We start from the raw sequence: 19,620 nt of genomic DNA, 5'->3' as shown, positions 1-19,620 counted from the left end.
GCCTCACGCCCGGGCCAGCTGTAATGTTTTGGTTTCCTGGTCGGGCTTCGCGCCCGGGCCAGCTGTAATGGTTTGGTTTCCTGATCGAGGGTCATCACGCCCTGATCAGCTGTATTTATTGTGATTCTACGATCTGATATTCGCACGCTCTGTAGTCAGGAATGGACGAGCTGTGATAATAAGAAATTGAATGTTTACAGATGGACAAACCCTGGACTAAGCGCACGAGGCCGTGCGATAGTCAGGCTGGCCGTGTCGGCGCCGGACACAGATGCTGCAAATTATTATTGATGATTAATAGTACCAATCTTAATATTATGTTATCTGTAGAAATCTGTAGAGCGGAAGGTTTGTGATTCCTAAACGTAACACCCGACTGATGCGCAGAAAAAGATAACTGTCAATCAGTTGTATCATGTCAAGTGTGAGCAGGCGGCTGCGAGGTTATCTTTGAAAGCGTGTTGAGTTTGGTGGAACGTTAAATTGTAGGAAAAGTGATTGTCAACCATCCAAGATATTATCTCCTTGCCCGCTAACCCACGCCAATGGAGATTCCACCCCTAGAGTTCCTTCTGATAGAGACCCAGTGCCTTTATATGCAATGAAACCACAATGATTATTTAGTATTAACTATTTATATATTTCAATAGTATCTCTTAAAATTATAAACTATTTCCTCTAACGCTCCGCGCTCGCAATATTTGGTTTAAGTCTAAGTGAAGACGAATCAACAGTTAGTGTTAATTACAATTAACTTACTCATAATCAACAGTCAAACAAAAATCCAATGGATTACATTTAATAGAAAAACTAAATGTAAACTTAGATGTAATGCTAGCATGATCTGTCGACTATCAAGCGATGAAAACGGTACAGTATTATTATAGTTAAATAAACGTAGTGTGATATTGCGACCAAACATTTGAAAGAACTACATCAAACACTATTCATTATTAAGTGCACATAAAAAAATCAAATCAAATTTTAATGCTTGGTCGGACTACAACACTACGTTTAGACTTCTACTGTCCAAACACCGCGAAAGAATGAAATACTGTCTCATCTATACGGTAATAATTAAAAAAAACTATGCTATTTAGTGGGGAATGTTAACTTTGGTATAAAATATTAATTATAAACAACATAACATATTTCAAACAAAGACACTCGACGAACGAGACTTAAATCAAGTATAAATTAAGAAAAATACTGTTTAATTAATAGCCTAGGTCCAGTTCAAATATATTTACAATCAACTGGTAAACTTAAATTTGTATACTCGAAGGAAACATTGAAATGTCACTTAAGTATTTATGTTTGACTTCGTGAAACTGAAAAATTGCACTGTGCGGCGAAAATAATAAAAATAAATATCGAACTCGTACTGGGAGATTTCTATACAATATAAATTGAACTATGTAACATAGTATATGATTATTTCTTTAGATATATGAATCTCTAATGCACCATATAAGTATACAGGGTGTAGTCAAAGAGTTGGCAAAAGTTAAAACAGTATCATGAATGAAAATACCTCAGAATTATATTCTAAATTCTAAAGTAACTGTCATAGTTTCACCGATCAGATGATTACAACCTGTATAGGCTTCCTAATACAATTTCCAAGGCCTAGTTAGTAGGTACCGTTTTTATTAACTCTAAATTCAGTTTTTTAATTTACATTTTCATCAACAACGTTGAGATTTTGAGATAATTATTATCCTAAATTACTGAATTTTTACGTAACTCAGTTAAATTTTTTTTTGTTGTTACACATGATGCTCATTTTTTTGCAAACGATGAATATAAAGTTGTAAATAACAACGAATACAAATGGATTTACATTTAAGAATCTAAAAATTTCACTAAATCCTACAGTTGAGATGATACTAATACATTTTGCGCGGATTTCTTCCTTCTAAAAATGAAAAGGTTATTTCTCATACATTTATCTATGCAAGTATACATTATTATGTATAAATATCTATTTCCACTATAAATATATATTTATAAAGAATTATGTCTACATTATCACAACATTTACAAAGCGATTAGCTCAGTAGACATACAAATCAGTTTTGGTATAACGACATATAAAAGATTCGAATCATATTCTCTATAATTAGCTACTGAAATTCGTATAATATATCTAATAGATTGTTAGCATCTTATGTATGTCAGTCAAAGATGACACGAAAGCATGTTACTGGGTCATTAAACAAACATACAATGTGTTATGTAAATTGTAAAGTCACGATGTAAAAAAAATAGGTTACGTCCGTACTTTTATGCAAAATAATAAACTGAATAAATATCTCTTATACGGTGACAAAAATAAAAAATATGCACATGCTCCTTTAAGTTATTGCACTATAAAATGTCATACTGTCTTTGTATGAACACAATCAACGCTGTATGGAATATAATATCACTGATAGAAAATGAAGGTGAAAGTTAGAGTATAGATTTAGTGTATGAAATTCAACATCGATCCGCTAAGTCTACATAAATGTGCATCCAAAAATCTTGTTTTTTTTTTACTGAAAATTACAATTCCTTACTAACTCCTCGATCATCTTTTTACACAACTTCAGATCTACTCAAACTCATTAAATATCATATGATTACAGATATTGGCATGAGCTCTATTGCGTCGCAACACAGATTATAATCGAACTTATTCTGTTCTTAAATCAGTATTTTGAAAGCAATCGCTTCTCTCCCAACAAAGGCTGTTTCAGCCAATCAGTTTTCGCTAGCCGTTACGGCCGTCAGCCGTATCTACGTTAAGTAAATTGGGGCTCTATTGCGTCGCAATAAGCTCTGGTTCCGCACACACCGGACTGGTTTTGTTCTAAGCGGTGGAGTCGTGCGTGGAAGGGTTGGGGATGGTGGTCCCCGTGGCTTGCTGGTCGCGGAGTCTCCTCACTTCTCTCGCGGCGGCCGCTAGTTCTGCCTGTAGAGCAATCTCGCGCTCTTTTAGGCATTTTATCTCATGCTGCCAGGTCTGAAAATACAATTTTTCGAATTAGGAATGTGCATGAAGGATAGAAAAAAAATTGGGTTATTTTCAGCATAAGTAAGTAACATCCTCTATAAGAGTAGGCGCACACCGTTGATTTTTCGTCGGCCGATAGTTTACTCGGGCTGTTGATCAGTATGGGCATGTATGGGAGTGCGCACACTACGCCGATTCGATTTGGCCGATTTTTCATACAATTTGAAATCGGGCACAACTATCGGCCAACTAAAAATCAACGGTGTGCGCCTGCTCTAAATTACGATAGTGTAACATTAATCTAAGATAGATACTTCAAGTACTGAAATTGTTTTGTATCAACAGATTTTTTAAGATGTTCCCGCCTTAGGCAGTTCGGTTTTTTCAAGTTATTTATAATTTTAAGATGGTGTTTCTTGGTCACCTGTCTGTGTCTTAAGCATTCTAGTTTACTATTTTATTCACCCTATATGTTTATAAAGATTACGCGAATATTTACCGCGAATTATTACTCGTGAGTGTTGTAAGATTCAAGGTAAAATGAGGCTGCAAATTTTATTTTCTACCATTTCTTCTAGCAACAGCTAAAATGTAGTCCCGAAAATTGGGTATAATTAATTTGTTTATAAGTGTAAATAGGTACCCTGACGTTAAGCCTAGGAGACTGCTGATTTTTAGTTGGCCAATAGTTGGGCCCGATTCTAATTTGTATGAAGAATCGGCCGATACCAAATCGGTGTAAGGTGCGCACTTTCATCCAATACAAGTCCATACTAATTAACAGTCCGCCCCAACCATCGGCCAACTAAAAGTTGGTAGTCTGAGCCTAGGTCAAGGTAGCCTTTCGAACTAAGCGTCACAGACGCAGCGTCTTTAGCATTGGTCTTAAAGGTAGCCTTTGGAAGCGAGTTAGTAAGGCGACGTTGGTGGCACAAGACCAAAGCTAAAGACGCTGCGTCTGTGACGCTTAGTTCGAAAGGCTACCTTTAAAAGACCTGACAGACAGACTAATAATGAATGAATACTCACAATATTCTGCTTCAATAAGTCCAACTTGTCGTTCTTCAGCCTGCACACCTCCTGCCTCAACTGGTCCGCGTCGGCCCGCGGCGCCGCCATCGGCTCCCCGCGCGTGTTGGCACCAGCCTCAGCTGATGACATCGATTCTAGCCCCGTGTCGCTGTCCACATAGACTGCACCTATGGATGAAGATAATATTAGTATTTTGGCACTGTTTAAGTAAAGCTTAATGGATTTATGAAGACTTTTTAAATTTTATTTTAGTAAAACCTAACGGATTTTGACTTTTTAAAGTTCTGTAATGACAAAAGAGCTCACAAAACATTATACTTTGTTTGTTTTAACTTGACCTTGAAACAAAAAACTGTTTAATGAGCCTGCAAGTGCTTCACGAGCTCTATCCAACGGTATCATTAATAGGTAACAAAATAAACCGTTTGAAAGAGCTCGTGAAGCACATTCAGGATCAGTAATCAGTTTTTCGATATCTTGTATAGTTTAGAAATAATCGAGTGAGATCACTTATCGTTTCCACCCTGTATAACTATAGGTCACACACACTTAATAGGTAGGTCACATATTTGATGCAGGTCTATGTCCCGGTGTCAGTAGATCTCTGACTCTTCAAAGGTTAATGCTAGTTTAAAAACTTAACTTATTTAATTATTTGGAATATTTCAAGAATCATAAATGGTATATACCTAAATATCTCTCGAAACATCATACTTTTTATTTAAATATCTATAAATATATATTTTGAAACGAAAACTATAGACTGTGAAACAATTAAGAAGAATTAAAATTAGAAAGAATATAAATAGCTACAATACTTAGAAGACAATTCAACAAAATATCATGCAATGTGCGACGTAATTAAAGAATACATAAACTACTAGTGGTGTTTTTACTTATAATCACATGCTACCGTTTCCTACGAAGATAATAAATACAATGCTATACATTCTAAAGCCCGGTCTGTAAGCACGTAGAATTTTGTCCAATGACCCCAAGCTACCCATCCTTATCGCTCGCGCGTAATTATATTGCTGTCGCGACTGTGCGACGGGCGCCCGCAGTGAGTGTGCGAGCGCGACAGCAACATTACGCGCGAGCGATAAGGATGGGTAGCTTGGGGTCACTGGACAAAATTCTACGTGCTCGCAGACCAGACTATAAATGTTTCTACACACCGATACTACAGGACTAACCTGTTGCACTTTTACCACAACTCAGCCAGTCCTTGTCATCTAATTGAAAAGAAAAAATCCAATTCAATTACAAACACTATTTTTCTATAAATTTTACAAATTGTGATCAAGAATTTGATGCCTTTTGATCATGGTGTGGTATTTCTAATCTTTGTTAATTATGTTAACGGTTACTTTTACATTTACGTTGATACTTAAGGGTAAATACAATACAAACCAGATTTTAAAACTATTGTACAGACGACAACATGATAACATGTAGTTATTATGTGACAAAAAGGCTGCCAACCGTACATAAACCTAAAAAATAATATCGAGGTTTGCTACAGATGAAGTAGTTACTCAACCAAGTGTACTTCTCTGTACAAACTGCCTACGGAATCATATCATTTCCTGAACATATCTACTTTCTACTACCTTTCTTCCTACTTACTTTTAACCTTGATGATAGGACTATCCATGTCTGATATTATAATGCTGTCGCTCGATGACTATTATGATTATCATGTTCTAAATATAGTTAACTACATCTTGGTATTTCCAATGTTGGAACTTTGGCGTATTGGCATCAAGTCTTTTGGCCCAATAGCCACCTTACTCTATTAAAAATGTAAACCAGCCTAATGGGTCCAAGTCTACGGAGTTCAAACTGGAGTCGTCGCTATGGTAGGGTTGCCATACGTCCCCGTACGCCGGGACATGTCCCCGTTTGAAGCATGGTGTCCTGGCGTCCCGGCCGATAAGCAATTTGTCCCCGTTTAAAAATCATAGTTATTTAATAGAGGGCTGGACTTGGTAAACAGTAATATACCTACGTAGAAATAAACGCGACTAACTAGCTAGGCTAATGAGACTAATCGTACGTTGATAGAACGACGTAAGCGCTGACACTTAGTCTGTTTTAATTAAATTAGTGATTCAATGTATGAGGAATTTATGTACTTACAATCGTTCCTACAAACTGAAATGTCTGATGAATGGAAATGTAAAAACGTACAAGATAGATGGATTTTTTTTTTCAAATGACAGAGGAAAGAGAAAGAAAAACTAATTTACTCAAAGTATGCCAATATCTCTTTGTAATCCCTGGCCATAATGCACATGTGGAGCGGGTATTTTCATTGATAACCTCGCAGTGGACTAAAGAGAGGAACCAGCTCGCTGTGGGGACAGTTGAGAGTATAATTCAGTGCATATACAACTACAAGATGACATGCATTGAGTTTTACAAGTAAGTGAAGTCCCAAAAAGAGTTGCTCCGTAAAGCGGGAACATCTGACAAGTATGAATTTGTTGATTAATTTATTATATTTTGTACTAATAAAAAAAAAATGCCATGCATAAACGAGGATATAATATTTGATGATTATATTTTGTGTTAATTTAAAAAATAACAATGCCATGCATAGTTGAGAATGTTATATTTATTTTGTTGTTGATTATATTTTGTGTTTATTAAAAAAATAACATTGTGATAATTTTATGTTTGTTGATTACATACCCCCTTACTAATAATGGTTGTATAGTGGCGGTATAGCTATACAATGTTTTGTCCTTATCTGTCAAATTCAAATGTCACAATGACAGATAAGGTCAAAAGATTGTATAGCTATACCACCGCTATACAACCATTATTAGTAAGACTAAGGGGGAACGTGTGCTAATTAAAAAATGTTGACAGATACTTAATACTTTGGTTAATGTTGATTAATACCTATTGTTGTAATAAAAGCTCCTTTTTTCTACCTTTAATAGTTTTTCTTTAAATGTCCCCGTCTGAATCCCCACACTTATGGCAACCCTACGCTATGGTCGTGCAGCGGGGGCACCGCGCGTGACGTCACGGCACACACATCAGTATTTGGTCCAAGACAACTAAGTAAAAACAGTCGAGAATTTGGCCGCGACGGCAACACTCACTGGGCTTGTTCAACCCGTATGTCATCTTGGTTACACACGAGGATTTTTCGCCCTAGGTCTTGCACTAAGACTATTGGTCCAAATATTTGCCAAGTGTACCAACCTAATGGGTCCAAGTCTACGGAGTTCAAGCTGGAGTCGTCGCTATGGTCGTGCAGCGGGGGCCGCGGGGGCACCGCGCGTGACGTCACGTCGGGGCTCGACTCGCCCGAGCCGCCACCAGCTCATATGAGGGTACTAGATGACTCGTATCGCTGTCAGTCGAGGATTTTTCGAAACAGTATCACGCACTTGGCTTTACACCAAGACTGTTGGTCTAAATATTTGCCAAGTGTACCAACCTAATGGGTGCAAGTCTACTGAGTTCAAGCTGGAATCATCGCTATGGTCGTGCAGCGGGGGCCGCGGGGGTACCGCGCGTGACGTCACGTCGGGGCTCGACTCGCCCGAGCCGCCACCAAACGGTCTTGCGCCATGACTACTGGTCCAAACATTTGATAAATGTTGGCTGGTTCAAATATTTGCCAAGTGTACCAACCTAATGGGTCCAAGTCTACGGAGTTCAAGCTGGAGTCGTCGCTATGGTCGTGCAGCGGGGGCCGCGGGGGCACCGCGCGTGACGTCACGTCGGGGCTCGACTCGCCCGAGCCGCCACCAAACGGTCTTGCGTCTTGCGCCATGTCTACTGGTACAAATATTTGACAAAAGTGGGCTGGTCCAAACATTTGCCAAGTGTACCAACCTAATGGGTCCAAGTCTACGGAGTTCAAGCTGGAATCATCGCTATGGTCGTGCAGCGGGGGCCGCGGGGGCACCGCGCGTGACGTCACGTCGGGGCTCGACTCGCCCGAGCCGCCGGCGGAGCGCACCGACACCGCGCTCGCTGACGACGAAGGTATCGACGATTTGGAACGCCCGCTCTGAAATAGACCGTAATGTCATTAGAGATAGAACACAATTTAGTAATTAGAAATCTTAACTGCAACATGATTTTTTCAATTGATTAAATCTCAATGATAAGGTTTTTGATGTATCTAGTGATGTGTGTTGTAATTGTAAAATTATACTTACGTTAGGGGTATGAGTTTCATGCGAGGATATTTTGTTTTTGATTTGATGATTCTTATTGCTGTCGCCAGAGAGATTCGTGTCTACACTCGGTGATCTGGAAAAGAAATTGTTTCACTTTACAATAGAGAAACATACATAATACGTATGGTTCCGTCCAGTAGAGTAGAATACTACTCGTCCAGTGGATGTCGAAAAAATCTATTAATGCCAGTTTTCATCTTCAATCCCTAATTTTTAAGTGACCCCTATGAAAATAAAAATCCTATTATGTATTACCATAGGGGTCTCTTAAAAATAGGGATTGATGGTGAAAACGGGCATAAGTGACAACAAAGCGAGCATCAGCTTCCCAATCTGTCTGGCCAGCATGGGGAGTATAGGCCAATTCCTCCATTAGCCTCTAGTCTAAGAGAATACGTGCTCCTGAAGTAAATAGTCTAAATGAACTGATGATGATATAGCAGGTATATCTACTCACCTCACTTTAGAGATGAGCGCCTTTTTAACCGTATCAATGAATCGCGCCCCTGGCCCATCCTGCCTGGGCGTGCCTTCTGGCTGCGGCGACACTGCCCCCGGCTCTATCCTCGCTCCAGTCCCAAGGAACTCCACCGTCTTAGTCTTAAGATCATCAGCCAAGTTCATGAGAAGAGACGCGCGAGTCCTCAATTCCAGTTGCGCGAACTTCTCAGCTTTATAGCAAGCGTTCTCAGCGTTTATAAGTTTGGTCAGAAGAAACTCTTTCAGTTCACGCCCCTTTTTGAAGATCGGCGGCTGCGGGAGAGTCGGCCCGAAGAATGGTACGTCCACACGTGCGGTGACGGCCACTTTGTACCTAGAAACAAAAGACGATCGTGAGAGCCGAGGGATTTGAGTTTTTGTTTTTCATTTCCAAGGAAAACAAATGAGCATCACCGTTACAAGATTTTAAGTTATTGTTTTTCATTTCCAAGGAAAAGAACATCACTGCTGTTACAATCTGGTAAGTTAAATATTTTATGTAACAACATACCCTCTCATTACTAACTACTTGTATTAACTCAGAGCTGTAATGAACTCTATCCATTAGCTGAAGAGTTCCCTAAGTAGCCCTAAACGAAAGTAAATAAACATTCAGTTACGTAATCTTCCCACTCAAGGCACTTACCCCATAATGTCTGAAAATACATTTTTTGCTCCTCACTTTCGCATCTCGAACGAATTACGTTTCACTCTCATCGAATCTGTTCCAAAATTAAGATGTACAAGTATCTTTTTCTACCTATTTGTTTTCTTGTAACCTTTTTATTCAGTCAGTTTAGCCATCATAATTACAGAGACGCGATTCGTTTGCATATAAATTACTAGAACTCCCTTCCCACTATCCGAGCCATTTTGCTTGTTCATGCAAATAATTCCTTGGTGCAAAGTAACACAAACTTTATGTTAAACAAGTAGACTGGAAGACGTAATAGGAGTCCGGAGTAAGAACTAAAAATAGGAAGGTGACGCGTTGAAATAAATGTGTCTGAAGTGAGCAAGACCTGGATGACGTCAGTGATGGTTCAAGTTACATTACCTCATGAGTGTTACGTCAGAAGTAGCCACACTAGTAAAGAGGTTTACAGTTTTATCATTAACACAAAGACTTAAGTATGATAAAGTCTGACTGATTCTTTTATTAAGAATCTTTCCGTCTGATCGCTTGCGTCCTGTCACATAAAAAAAAGAATTCTCGCCTATTTTTTTAATTGGATATGAGCTAGATTAAACCTAGGACACATTTACATTTACTTTTTGTCGTCTGAAAAAGGTTTATTACAATATTTTGAATATAATAGGATTATTTACCTGGTCTCCCCTGCCGCTGACTCTACAGGCGTGACCACTATGAAGGCGTGTAGAAAGTGCGAAGCTATCATGTCAGGCGTAAACGGAGTTGCTTTCTCCTGGAAATTACAAAAAAACATTCTATATTTAGTATAAAACTTGTCATTTCCAATCATGTCGGGAAGTCGGGAGTTCCTGGTATCAGTAAGGTCCCGATCAATTCTGTGGTATGGATTTCACAGAATGTTTATGAATATGTTAATCTATCTATACTTATAATAAATCTGTAGAGAGGTCAATTCTGTACATTAAATATATTTTCAAAATAACTATCAGGGGGTGATTAGTGATCGATACTGATGCCAAAAATGCAATCAGTAAAATTTTTGTCTGTCTGTCTGTCCGTCTGTCTGTCTGTCTGTATGTTCCTTATAGAAACAAAAACTACTCGACGGATTTTAACGAAACTTGGTACAATTATTTTTCATACTCCTGGGCAGGTTATAGAATACTTAGGAATTCCCACGGGAATGGGAATTAGCGGGAAAATCGTTTTGTATGAAAAATCTGAACCGCTTAAGTTAGACGCTTGAAATTCGGCATGCAGGTACCTTAGTAAACTTAAAGCTTAGTTACAACAGGATATTGCAAAATTCCCACGGGAACGGGAGTTAGCGGAAAAAAACATTTGTATGAAAAAATCTAAACCGCGTAAGATAGATGAAGGGGGTAAAACGGGATCCACGCGTACGAAGTCGCGGGCGGCCGCTAGTATTAATTAAAATAACATTAACAATCTCTAACTTTCTCACTCCAAGCATTCTCCATTCCCAAAACACGTCACGGATCTCATCGCAATTAGCTAATAGTCGCATTATCTTAAGAGCCATTTTACATTTTCGTGCGAATTTCTAAGATTTTGGACGCATGAATTACTATCTTAAGCAACACCCAGAGATTATTTAATAACTGCGAAAGATAGGTCAATCCTTGGTGTTGACCATTAATGAAACGGATTTACTAAAACTCTTTTGCTTAATTCACAGTGCCCCATCTCCCACAACCATTTTACGGAAAAATTGCCGCAGACTCATTTTCAAAGTCCTGTATCTATTATTTATGCTCATATAATAAGCTTAAAAATATATAGTAATCATCGGACATATATTCTTGTAGTCCATTAATGAAATAGATTCTTGAATTTCATTACCATTATTGAGTAAAATCTAAAAATAATTTGGCAAATTTGAAGATTAACGTCACATTTTGATCGTGGTTTTTGGTTTTAAAACACATCAATAACTGCAATAAAAGTATCCCAAAATAAAGAATATTCATTGTAGAATTGATTTCTATAGTTATTGTTTAAATATTAGTAACCACTTTGTCAAAATATTGATGTGAATATCAGTATAAATTACAATGCGCAAGCCGACATCGATTAGTATGGCGCGAGCGCCCGTCAAGGCAGGACCTGTGTCATTTTTCCCGCCGTGACGTTTACGTGCGTTCGTGTCGTGAAGCGGTGATTTGTACGGCGACCAAATACATTTGATACTATGCCGAGAGGCTGTTTCGAGTCGGCCGGCCGAGCAGAAATTGAAATGATGAATTTTAATTTCTTTGACGGATCTGGGTGTAACTATGTATAATATGTAGGTACCATGTATTTAATTTAATAAATAAATGATAAAAAAAGTATATCCATTATGCTAGCACCCTTAACACAAGCATATTGGTTGCCTACTTTTGGACTAGATGGCGCTGTGAAATTGTCTAAAGATTTGTTTATTTATTTATCCGCTTTGAGTTTTGTTTCGTGAAGAAGAAAAAGAAGCGTTTTGTTTCGAGAGGGAAGCTTTGTTGTTAAATCTATACTAATAAAAGAGGAAAGATTTAATTGCTTGTTTGTTTGTTTGGAGGCAATAGGCTCCGAAAAAAAATTATTTCACGATTTAGAATCCTATTTTTTTTCTATGTAGGCTATAAATTATTTTCAAAAACTTTAGTCCAGAATCTTTGATAAAATTCGACGTTTAATAAATAAATTATAGTCTATCCAATATAGCTTGATTAGAATGACAGCTATCAAACGAATGTGACTAGTGCTGGGTATGTTTCGTACGGTTCACATAGATGTATCGATAAGTTTTCGAAAAAATGATATAAAAAATGCACCCAATTTTTGCATTTCTTCATATCTTTATTCATAAAAATGACAATTATAATTTAAATTTAATGACAGTAAAATTTAAAATTCATGTCAAGGGTGTACAACCTAAGTCGTAGTCATTATCATCAGTGTTCTTCAGTGGTTTTTTCCTCTCGCTAGAGGACGGTGGGCATCTCTTCTAGAGCAACGGTGCTATGAATACCCAAAAAAATACCGGTGATTGATTTCCAATGTTTGATTATTTAAGAATGAAATGGTTTTTGGTTTTTAATAGTGAACATTTAGAAAAACGTATAACTTTACTTAAATATGTTAAAAAATTAGTTAGAAAAAAAATTTGTTAAATATGTTAAAAAATTAGTTTTAATTTAATATGACATTTGTCGATATGTCCCATCACTAACATTTTTGCAACTCGAGATAACCTTGTAGAGACATCGTTAATACTCTAGCTTGATTTTTATAATTTCGAATTACTACTTATTGGTGTAATTTAGCGCTGCATTTACACGAAATTAACATTTTTATTGGAAGCACTGTCGTCGAAAATATTGTTTGTAGGTCAGACGTGAATCATTTCTTGTCCGACAATATTTAGCTCTCATTGATCGCTACTACAAAGTTATGTCGTTACTTTTGATGGCAGCTGTCATTCTAATCAAGCTATATTGGATAGACTATACAGGGTGTTAGGTAAATGGGTATATGAGCCGACACTAGCCCATGTTAACATGGTCATATAAATGGTATGGTGAAGTCAGAAAATTGATATCTTCATTTTAATTATTTTAATTTTCATACAAAATAAATTTTATAAAATCCGATTTGTAATTGAATAACATATATTTAACATAACATATTATTATGTTTTTTTTTTTCAGTACGATTTTAGTACTTGTTTTTCAGAAATTCTACGATTTAACTAAACTTCTAGTGTTTATATTTTATGCATAATTTATTGACTTCTAAAATATACATAATATATCCTATTGATAGATGACGTGCTTCTTATTTTATTAAAATTATTAGGTACCTGACTAGGTTAAAAAGGTGTGGAATGTTATTTTGGAGATAACTTGGTTCCATAGAAATATAGAGAGATGCTAAGTAATGCGCTGAGTTCGAAACTCAGTGTCGTATTAGAAATTCACACACACAAAGAAATCAAATTATGTGCTCATTATCCACTGCGGTATCAGTATTCAACGTTCGAATAATCTTTAGTACTATGCAAGCAATATAAACTGTTTACATAATGACGTCGCTACTGTCATCATTGTTTTCACAGCAATCCCTTTAGTTTCTGTAATCTGTGCTTGTTTCTAAGTTGATATCAATGAAATATTCCTTAGTACTTTTGATTTAATTTTTTTTTTATTTTGAAACGTGTTTGAAAAATCAAGGTCAGATTACAATAAAATAACAAGTGAAAACGTAACATTGCATTGCAACTCGCAATTTCGCAATATTGATGAGGAGATTCCATTGGAAAGTCTGTATTCATTCCTAGGATTCCCCTAACACCATCAAATTCAAGAGAATTCAAGAGAGTGCAGTTTCCCATCTCATGCTTAGGGACCACGGTTTAAAAAAGTGTGGTTGCATAGAGCCTGCAACGGGCAACCGCGTGCGCAGCTGCTCATACTAATTTTCGATACAAAAGCAAGTGTTGGCGCCCTCACGAGTTTTAGCGGAGTTCCATATGGTAGCGGGAGTAGACTTAATGGAAATCTATGCTTCTCCGACGACCAGTTGTATGTGGAATACTCCAGAGTATGCGCACACAATAGCCTGGTGATTTTAGCACTTGAAGGAAAAACAAAAAAACATTGTTTACAAAGAAATCTGCGGCAGGTGTAGTGTTTTAATTTTGTTTTAGAAAGATCTCATAATTTTGTAAGTACTTATTCAAATATTTAAACATAATAATTTGTAGATTTTATATCAAAAAATATAATCATTTAACAAAATTAATTTTCTTAGAATATTTCAATTCTATTAGAACCATTTTTCACTTCATCGCAGAAGAAGTCGCGGGCAAAAAGCTAGTATGAAATATGTAGTATTGCCCGCGGCTTCACCCGCTTGAAATTTAGTTTGTCACAGATCGTCATAAATTATAGCCTATACATTGTTATTCTGGTCGACGCCAGGGATGGATGAGCGTCGCTGTCGCTGGCGACAGGGTCTTCTGGTTCAGGGTTCATGGCGTAGGTCTCAGGCAAAATGAAATCCACTCGTAGAAATTAATAAACTCAGTGTATTCACGAAAATAATTACACACAGCACTAGAGTCGTATCGGAACTGAGTGAACCAAAGGACTTGCGATAGGAACGTCCGACCCGAGTGATAGTTGAACACAGACTGCCTAGTACTGCTGTACTGTACTGTAAAGTTTCATCAAAATCTGTTCAGTAGTTTTTGCGTGAAAGTGTAACAAACATCCAGACATCCACACAAACTTTCGTATTTATAATATTAGTAAGACTAGTAAGAAGTAAGATAGTAAGATGAATTATTTTAGTTATTTGTTTACTTATAATAATATTTATTTATTTATTTCTTAGCTCTGTCTGATAAAATGGATCTGGTGGAGATGCAATGGCCACCTCCGTAAAAAAAACAATAGAACCCTATGGAGTTTGGGCTTGTGTGATTCGCCTTGACGAATATTTCGTATCCAGGGTCCGATGATGGAGCTGTAAGGGGGCAGATTTTTTTTTCACTATGTGACTGTCTTTATTTTGTACTTTATATATATTTTACATATTATACCTATTCGTGTTTCATTATAAATCGAAATATAAAATACTAAATAAACTCTATTAAAAATTTAAATTAATTTATCAAGTTTGAATACCTCATTCTACCTTAAAATTAATAAGTTAAATCAAGTCTTAATACGGTCACGGCTCAAGATTTTTTTGTCCATTTCAGCGTTCTTTTTACTCTTTTGACGTTGCGTTGACAGCTTTTACCTAAATTCGCGCGGAATATTTTTGTGAAATGGCTCTTAATATTCCAAGACAGATTTCATTACAGAATTAGGTCTCTCAAAAACAAGTGAATAATATCGTTAGAAAAATTTTTGGCGACTTAGGGACTACACATCAAACAGAGAACGGGCAGCAGCACTCTCTAAAAAACATCAATCTTTTAAACTGCGATCTCCAACCCGCCTGCCAATCGTTGGGATTATGCCAAAACCCTCCACTTCAGTGGAGACTCATAGTCCAGCAGTGGACTGTAAAGGGCTGTTGATGATGGATATATACCTGAAAGACAATAGCGACGATGTCGTTCCCAACGTGGCGTTTCCTCTGGAGCTGCTGTGCGTCTCCAGCGGTGTGGGGCAGCAGCGGCGCCACGTGGAACATGATCTCCCGGTTGTAGTACTGCTCGTACACCGCCTCGGTGCCGGTGTGCCCGTTCATGATGTCCAGGCCCCCTCGGTAGCCTGAGGAAAGAAATACAAAGGTTGGAAAATCAAGTACAAGTATAACGGGACCTTCTAGCCTGCCTGGGGAATAGAGCCACGGTAGTTGGTTAGTTATCAAGTGCCAGTAATAAGGCGCAAGATATTGCTTGGAATCGATGAACGAGCTAGCGATACAATAGAAGTAAGCTGATGCAGCCATAGATCGCCTCTTTTCAACATCAGAGACATTCATCTAATTGCTCTTATGTTCAGTGGATAATGTTATGCGTATGATTGTTAAAAACTGAAGCAAGCTGTCTGACATTGGCTTCACATAGAAGGTTTTACACTAGCTAGATTGTGAACATAATTATATCTCAGTCTGAGGCTGATAAAGGATGATTACCAGTACACATTTGTAGATACCCATGTGTATTTTGTTTTAGTTAACTTGCAACAGTCACTACGTAGGCTGGGTTGTACTACTTTACTTTTAACAAACGTCAAAAGTCTGTCAAACTCCATATACAATACACCGGTTATGGTTATAGTTACGGTTAAAGTAAGCTGGTGCAACTCAGCTTTATAAATACCTACAGTCCAAATTCAATGCGTGTTATAAAGATCAATGTATAAAAAACGTAACTATTTCAAGAACATACCTTTATGATCCTTCAGCTTAATCCTCTGCCCCAGCATTTCAAGAAACTCGTCGAACGCGGGCGACGTTTCGTTGTTCCCAAACAGCTCCTCCTCGGTCGTCTGTCCATGCTTCTGGTACAGTACTCCGAACTTGAAGCTGTTCACGAGGACATGCTCGTCATATGCCGCGATCAACTGCGACGCGTTGAGGCACATCACCGCCATGAAGTTGTCCACGTTGACTTGCTCGTTCAGCATCTTCGCCATTTTTAGTGGCGACGGCATTATGCTTGATCCTGTGGAATAATTATGGTTTTAATATAGGTTACTGGAGTTCCTTGAACGTTAAGACATTAAAGAATTCCCACCTCTCGTTCCCACCGCTGCAACTCCTGTGTAGCCAGGATCTACAGCTTGACCGCCGATAAAACCCAACCAGTGAAGGTCAAGTTGAGAGACACTAAATTGTATCTTTTTAAAACGCGAACTCTAGGGACATGAGCTACTCCATAATACGATTTCCCTACTATTTGTCCAAGATTCATGCAAAATTGAAAGAAAGTGCTTCTTCGTTTATGATGAAGTGGCAAGAAATTAACTAAAGTCAAAAGTAGAACCTTATATTTTGTACACTTTAAAAGTTTTTACTAATTCTGTATACTGGTGTCTCGTGGAACATGGCTAAGCTACTTGCAGCAATACTCACTAGTGGTGGGTATAAGTCCGTGCATGGTTTCCGTGCGAAGCCTAAGCAGTATCCTGGTGTGGTCCTGGCCAGCTACATGTTCATTCTTCAGGGACATCACAACAGGGCCCAGGCTCTCATCAAACCCCACCAAGTTTATGTGTTCCTGCAACAAGGAAAACTTTTATTTAGCATGAGTCGTGAATTTAATGTAATTTTACTTTCATTTAAGGTTTAAAATTAGGCTATGATTCACTAAAACACTGAGATTGAATTTAAACAGGAAATACCGACATGTAACCAGGGGGAAAACGCTATTAAAATATATTTGAAAACACGCCAATGAGGTATATTTCAGGAATGTAAAGTCCAAATACGTCTGCCTGCAGTACCTAACCTACTAAAACATTGCCTATTGCTCGTAGTATAATATAGTGATTTCCACAAAGGACTTTTTTTAAAATCACTATTTATGCATTTTTTCCTAGACTTACATTTTATGCATCCTCCAGCTTATTTTAGAGTATTCTAGAGCAAGCAGTATCAACTAAGTACCTCAATAATCAACTGATACATTTACACTGTGTCAATATTGACGCAGGACAATCGTAAAATATCCATCAGTCGCACCCAATACCTATAAAACCGTGTGATAGAGCGTGTATTTATAGCATTTGCTGATATATTTAGAGGTAATGATTTCACTTTGATGGATATTTTATATGCCTCTGATACATTGACATTCGTCAATAACTTTAACAGTTTATTATCAGAGTATTCATTTCAATTTAAGGACATCATTAATTTAACAATTAATATGCATAATAACGTTAATATTCATCAACTGAAATTAAAACTGTGTTTTGTGATAAAATTGTATTTCGAACAAAATAACGTTTCGTGCGTGCTTTTTATTAACCAGATTTAATAATGATGCAAAGTTAATTGATAGTGCCACAGAATTCTTCCTTACCTAAATCTGTATCTGTAATCTGTGTACTTCAAGTACTTTAACCTTAAAATGGATAGTGTCGTCGTAACTGAGATATTCATACTCAATCCTCGCAATTTCAGCAAGTTCAAATGACGTAACTCAAATTAAATCATGAATCAGAGCAATTGATGGTGATCTCATAGACACAGCACTCAAGTGTTATGGTTTAACGCTTCATTTTGTTAATTTACGAATATTATTAACAAAAACAAGTTGTGTATTTTTAGATACATTTCTTTAAGACTGAAAATAGTGTATATTGCTAAGTTCTGAATTTTCGTAAATAGCAATTTATTTGTATTGCAAAACATAGTTGCTATAAGTACTTGTCTCAATAGATAATGCAGCTGCGTGTAATTTTAAACCTTGTTCCATTGCAATTAAGTTTTTTTTTCATTACCTACTATGTCGAGGGTCAGGCGATCTTTTGTATCGAAACAAAGAGCTTTTAATCGCCATGAAGATGTTAATTAGTTACATACATTGTTACGTCAACCGGATCCCTTTTTATTCCCAAGACCTTTTCGAAGGATACATAAACATTGTATAGGTTGTTAAAACAATTGTTTGAAATTAATTCGTTTTTAATCAACATGAACAATGAAGAAGTATGATATAGATTACTTTGAGAAACTTCAATCTTGAGCGAAGATTACTGTACAATACAATGATATATGGCTTATTTAAAATTAGACATGGTATTGTGCAAATTACGTCCCATTATTACTTCGTAATAGACATTGAATGTATTAAGGATCTATATGAGAGTTAAAGCTTCACACTCTCCTACTTTTTTATATTATATAAACCGGCAGACAGTGGTGACTGAGTTTGTTGCGGAGCTTCTTCTCAGCACTTGCCAAAAATGTTTCTCTGGTAAGCGCTGGTAGGGCAAAAAAAGAATGAGACATGTATAGGCTCCTTAAGAGCATTTGACGATTTGTAAGTACCTACTAATTTAATTAATCTAAACAAATAAAGATTATTTTGATTTCACCTCTTTCTAATTTACGACTCATACAACCACTATTTTCTCGCTAACTACGAGTAATAGACACTGTTCTACACAAAGGACTATTACTTTAGCAGTAGATACATCTAAGCACTTTGTCTCGGTAGACGAGCAAATTCATTATTGTTTTGTTCTACGTGCCCTAGTGCTAAGTGTTGGGAACTTCCTATCGTACACGAACCTTCCTAGCTGAGTTTTTGAACCTTACTGTTACTATAATAGAATTCATTTTAAGTCTTAATCTGAATATCAGGTCGATGCCAGGAAGTCATTACGCTTTGCCAATTAAATTCAAATAGATTTGTCTAGTGTGAAGTGTTCATTACGTAGCAACATAGAGACATAATTGAATAATAAAATACATGTGTATTGAAGTGTATCCGTTTTTTATTAAAAAGTTATACGATTTTATTCCGCTTTCGCGCTGTCAATTTAGAAAGATATTGGAAAAAGTAAGTGCAGGAAATGATAATGATTTAGCTGAGGGCTTAGTGTGAGTTTACATCAAACGTCGTCAATAGCGAGCGCGTTAAAAAATATTTTGAAGATTTAGTTTATGAAAGTTTCCAATAGCTATAATTGAAAGTTTTCCAAAGCTTCCAGCGCTGTACAATCCGTCATACATTAAGGCTGAGTTACACCACCTAACTTTGACCGTAATTATGTCGA

The 19,620-nt window shown here is 37.1% G+C and overlaps 1 protein-coding gene across 6 annotated transcripts in view; it reads right to left on the bottom strand.

Moving 5' to 3' along the window:
* Window positions 1-616: 616 nt before the first annotated feature.
* Window positions 617-19,620, bottom strand: part of LOC135078843 (rap1 GTPase-activating protein 1) — a 394,789-nt gene continuing 375,785 nt past the window's right edge. For all 6 annotated transcript variants that reach the window (XM_063973402.1, XM_063973403.1, XM_063973400.1 and 3 more), the window contains 9 exons: window positions 16,967-17,111; window positions 16,281-16,556; window positions 15,476-15,657; window positions 10,048-10,145; window positions 8,696-9,052; window positions 8,218-8,311; window positions 7,889-8,066; window positions 4,028-4,197; window positions 617-3,007 (listed from right to left, as the gene is read on the bottom strand). In XM_063973402.1, the coding sequence (XP_063829472.1) occupies window positions 2,855-3,007; window positions 4,028-4,197; window positions 7,889-8,066; window positions 8,218-8,311; window positions 8,696-9,052; window positions 10,048-10,145; window positions 15,476-15,657; window positions 16,281-16,556; window positions 16,967-17,111 (1,653 nt within the window). In that variant the 3' untranslated portion in view covers window positions 617-2,854. The remainder of the gene's footprint in view (window positions 3,008-4,027; window positions 4,198-7,888; window positions 8,067-8,217; window positions 8,312-8,695; window positions 9,053-10,047; window positions 10,146-15,475; window positions 15,658-16,280; window positions 16,557-16,966; window positions 17,112-19,620) is intronic.

The sequence above is a fragment of the Ostrinia nubilalis genome, chromosome 15, assembly GCF_963855985.1.
Source record: "Ostrinia nubilalis chromosome 15, ilOstNubi1.1, whole genome shotgun sequence".
Lineage (NCBI taxonomy): Eukaryota > Metazoa > Arthropoda > Insecta > Lepidoptera > Crambidae > Ostrinia > Ostrinia nubilalis.
Note: the sequence above shows the minus strand (reverse complement) of the source record. Positions and strands in the feature narration are given on the sequence as shown.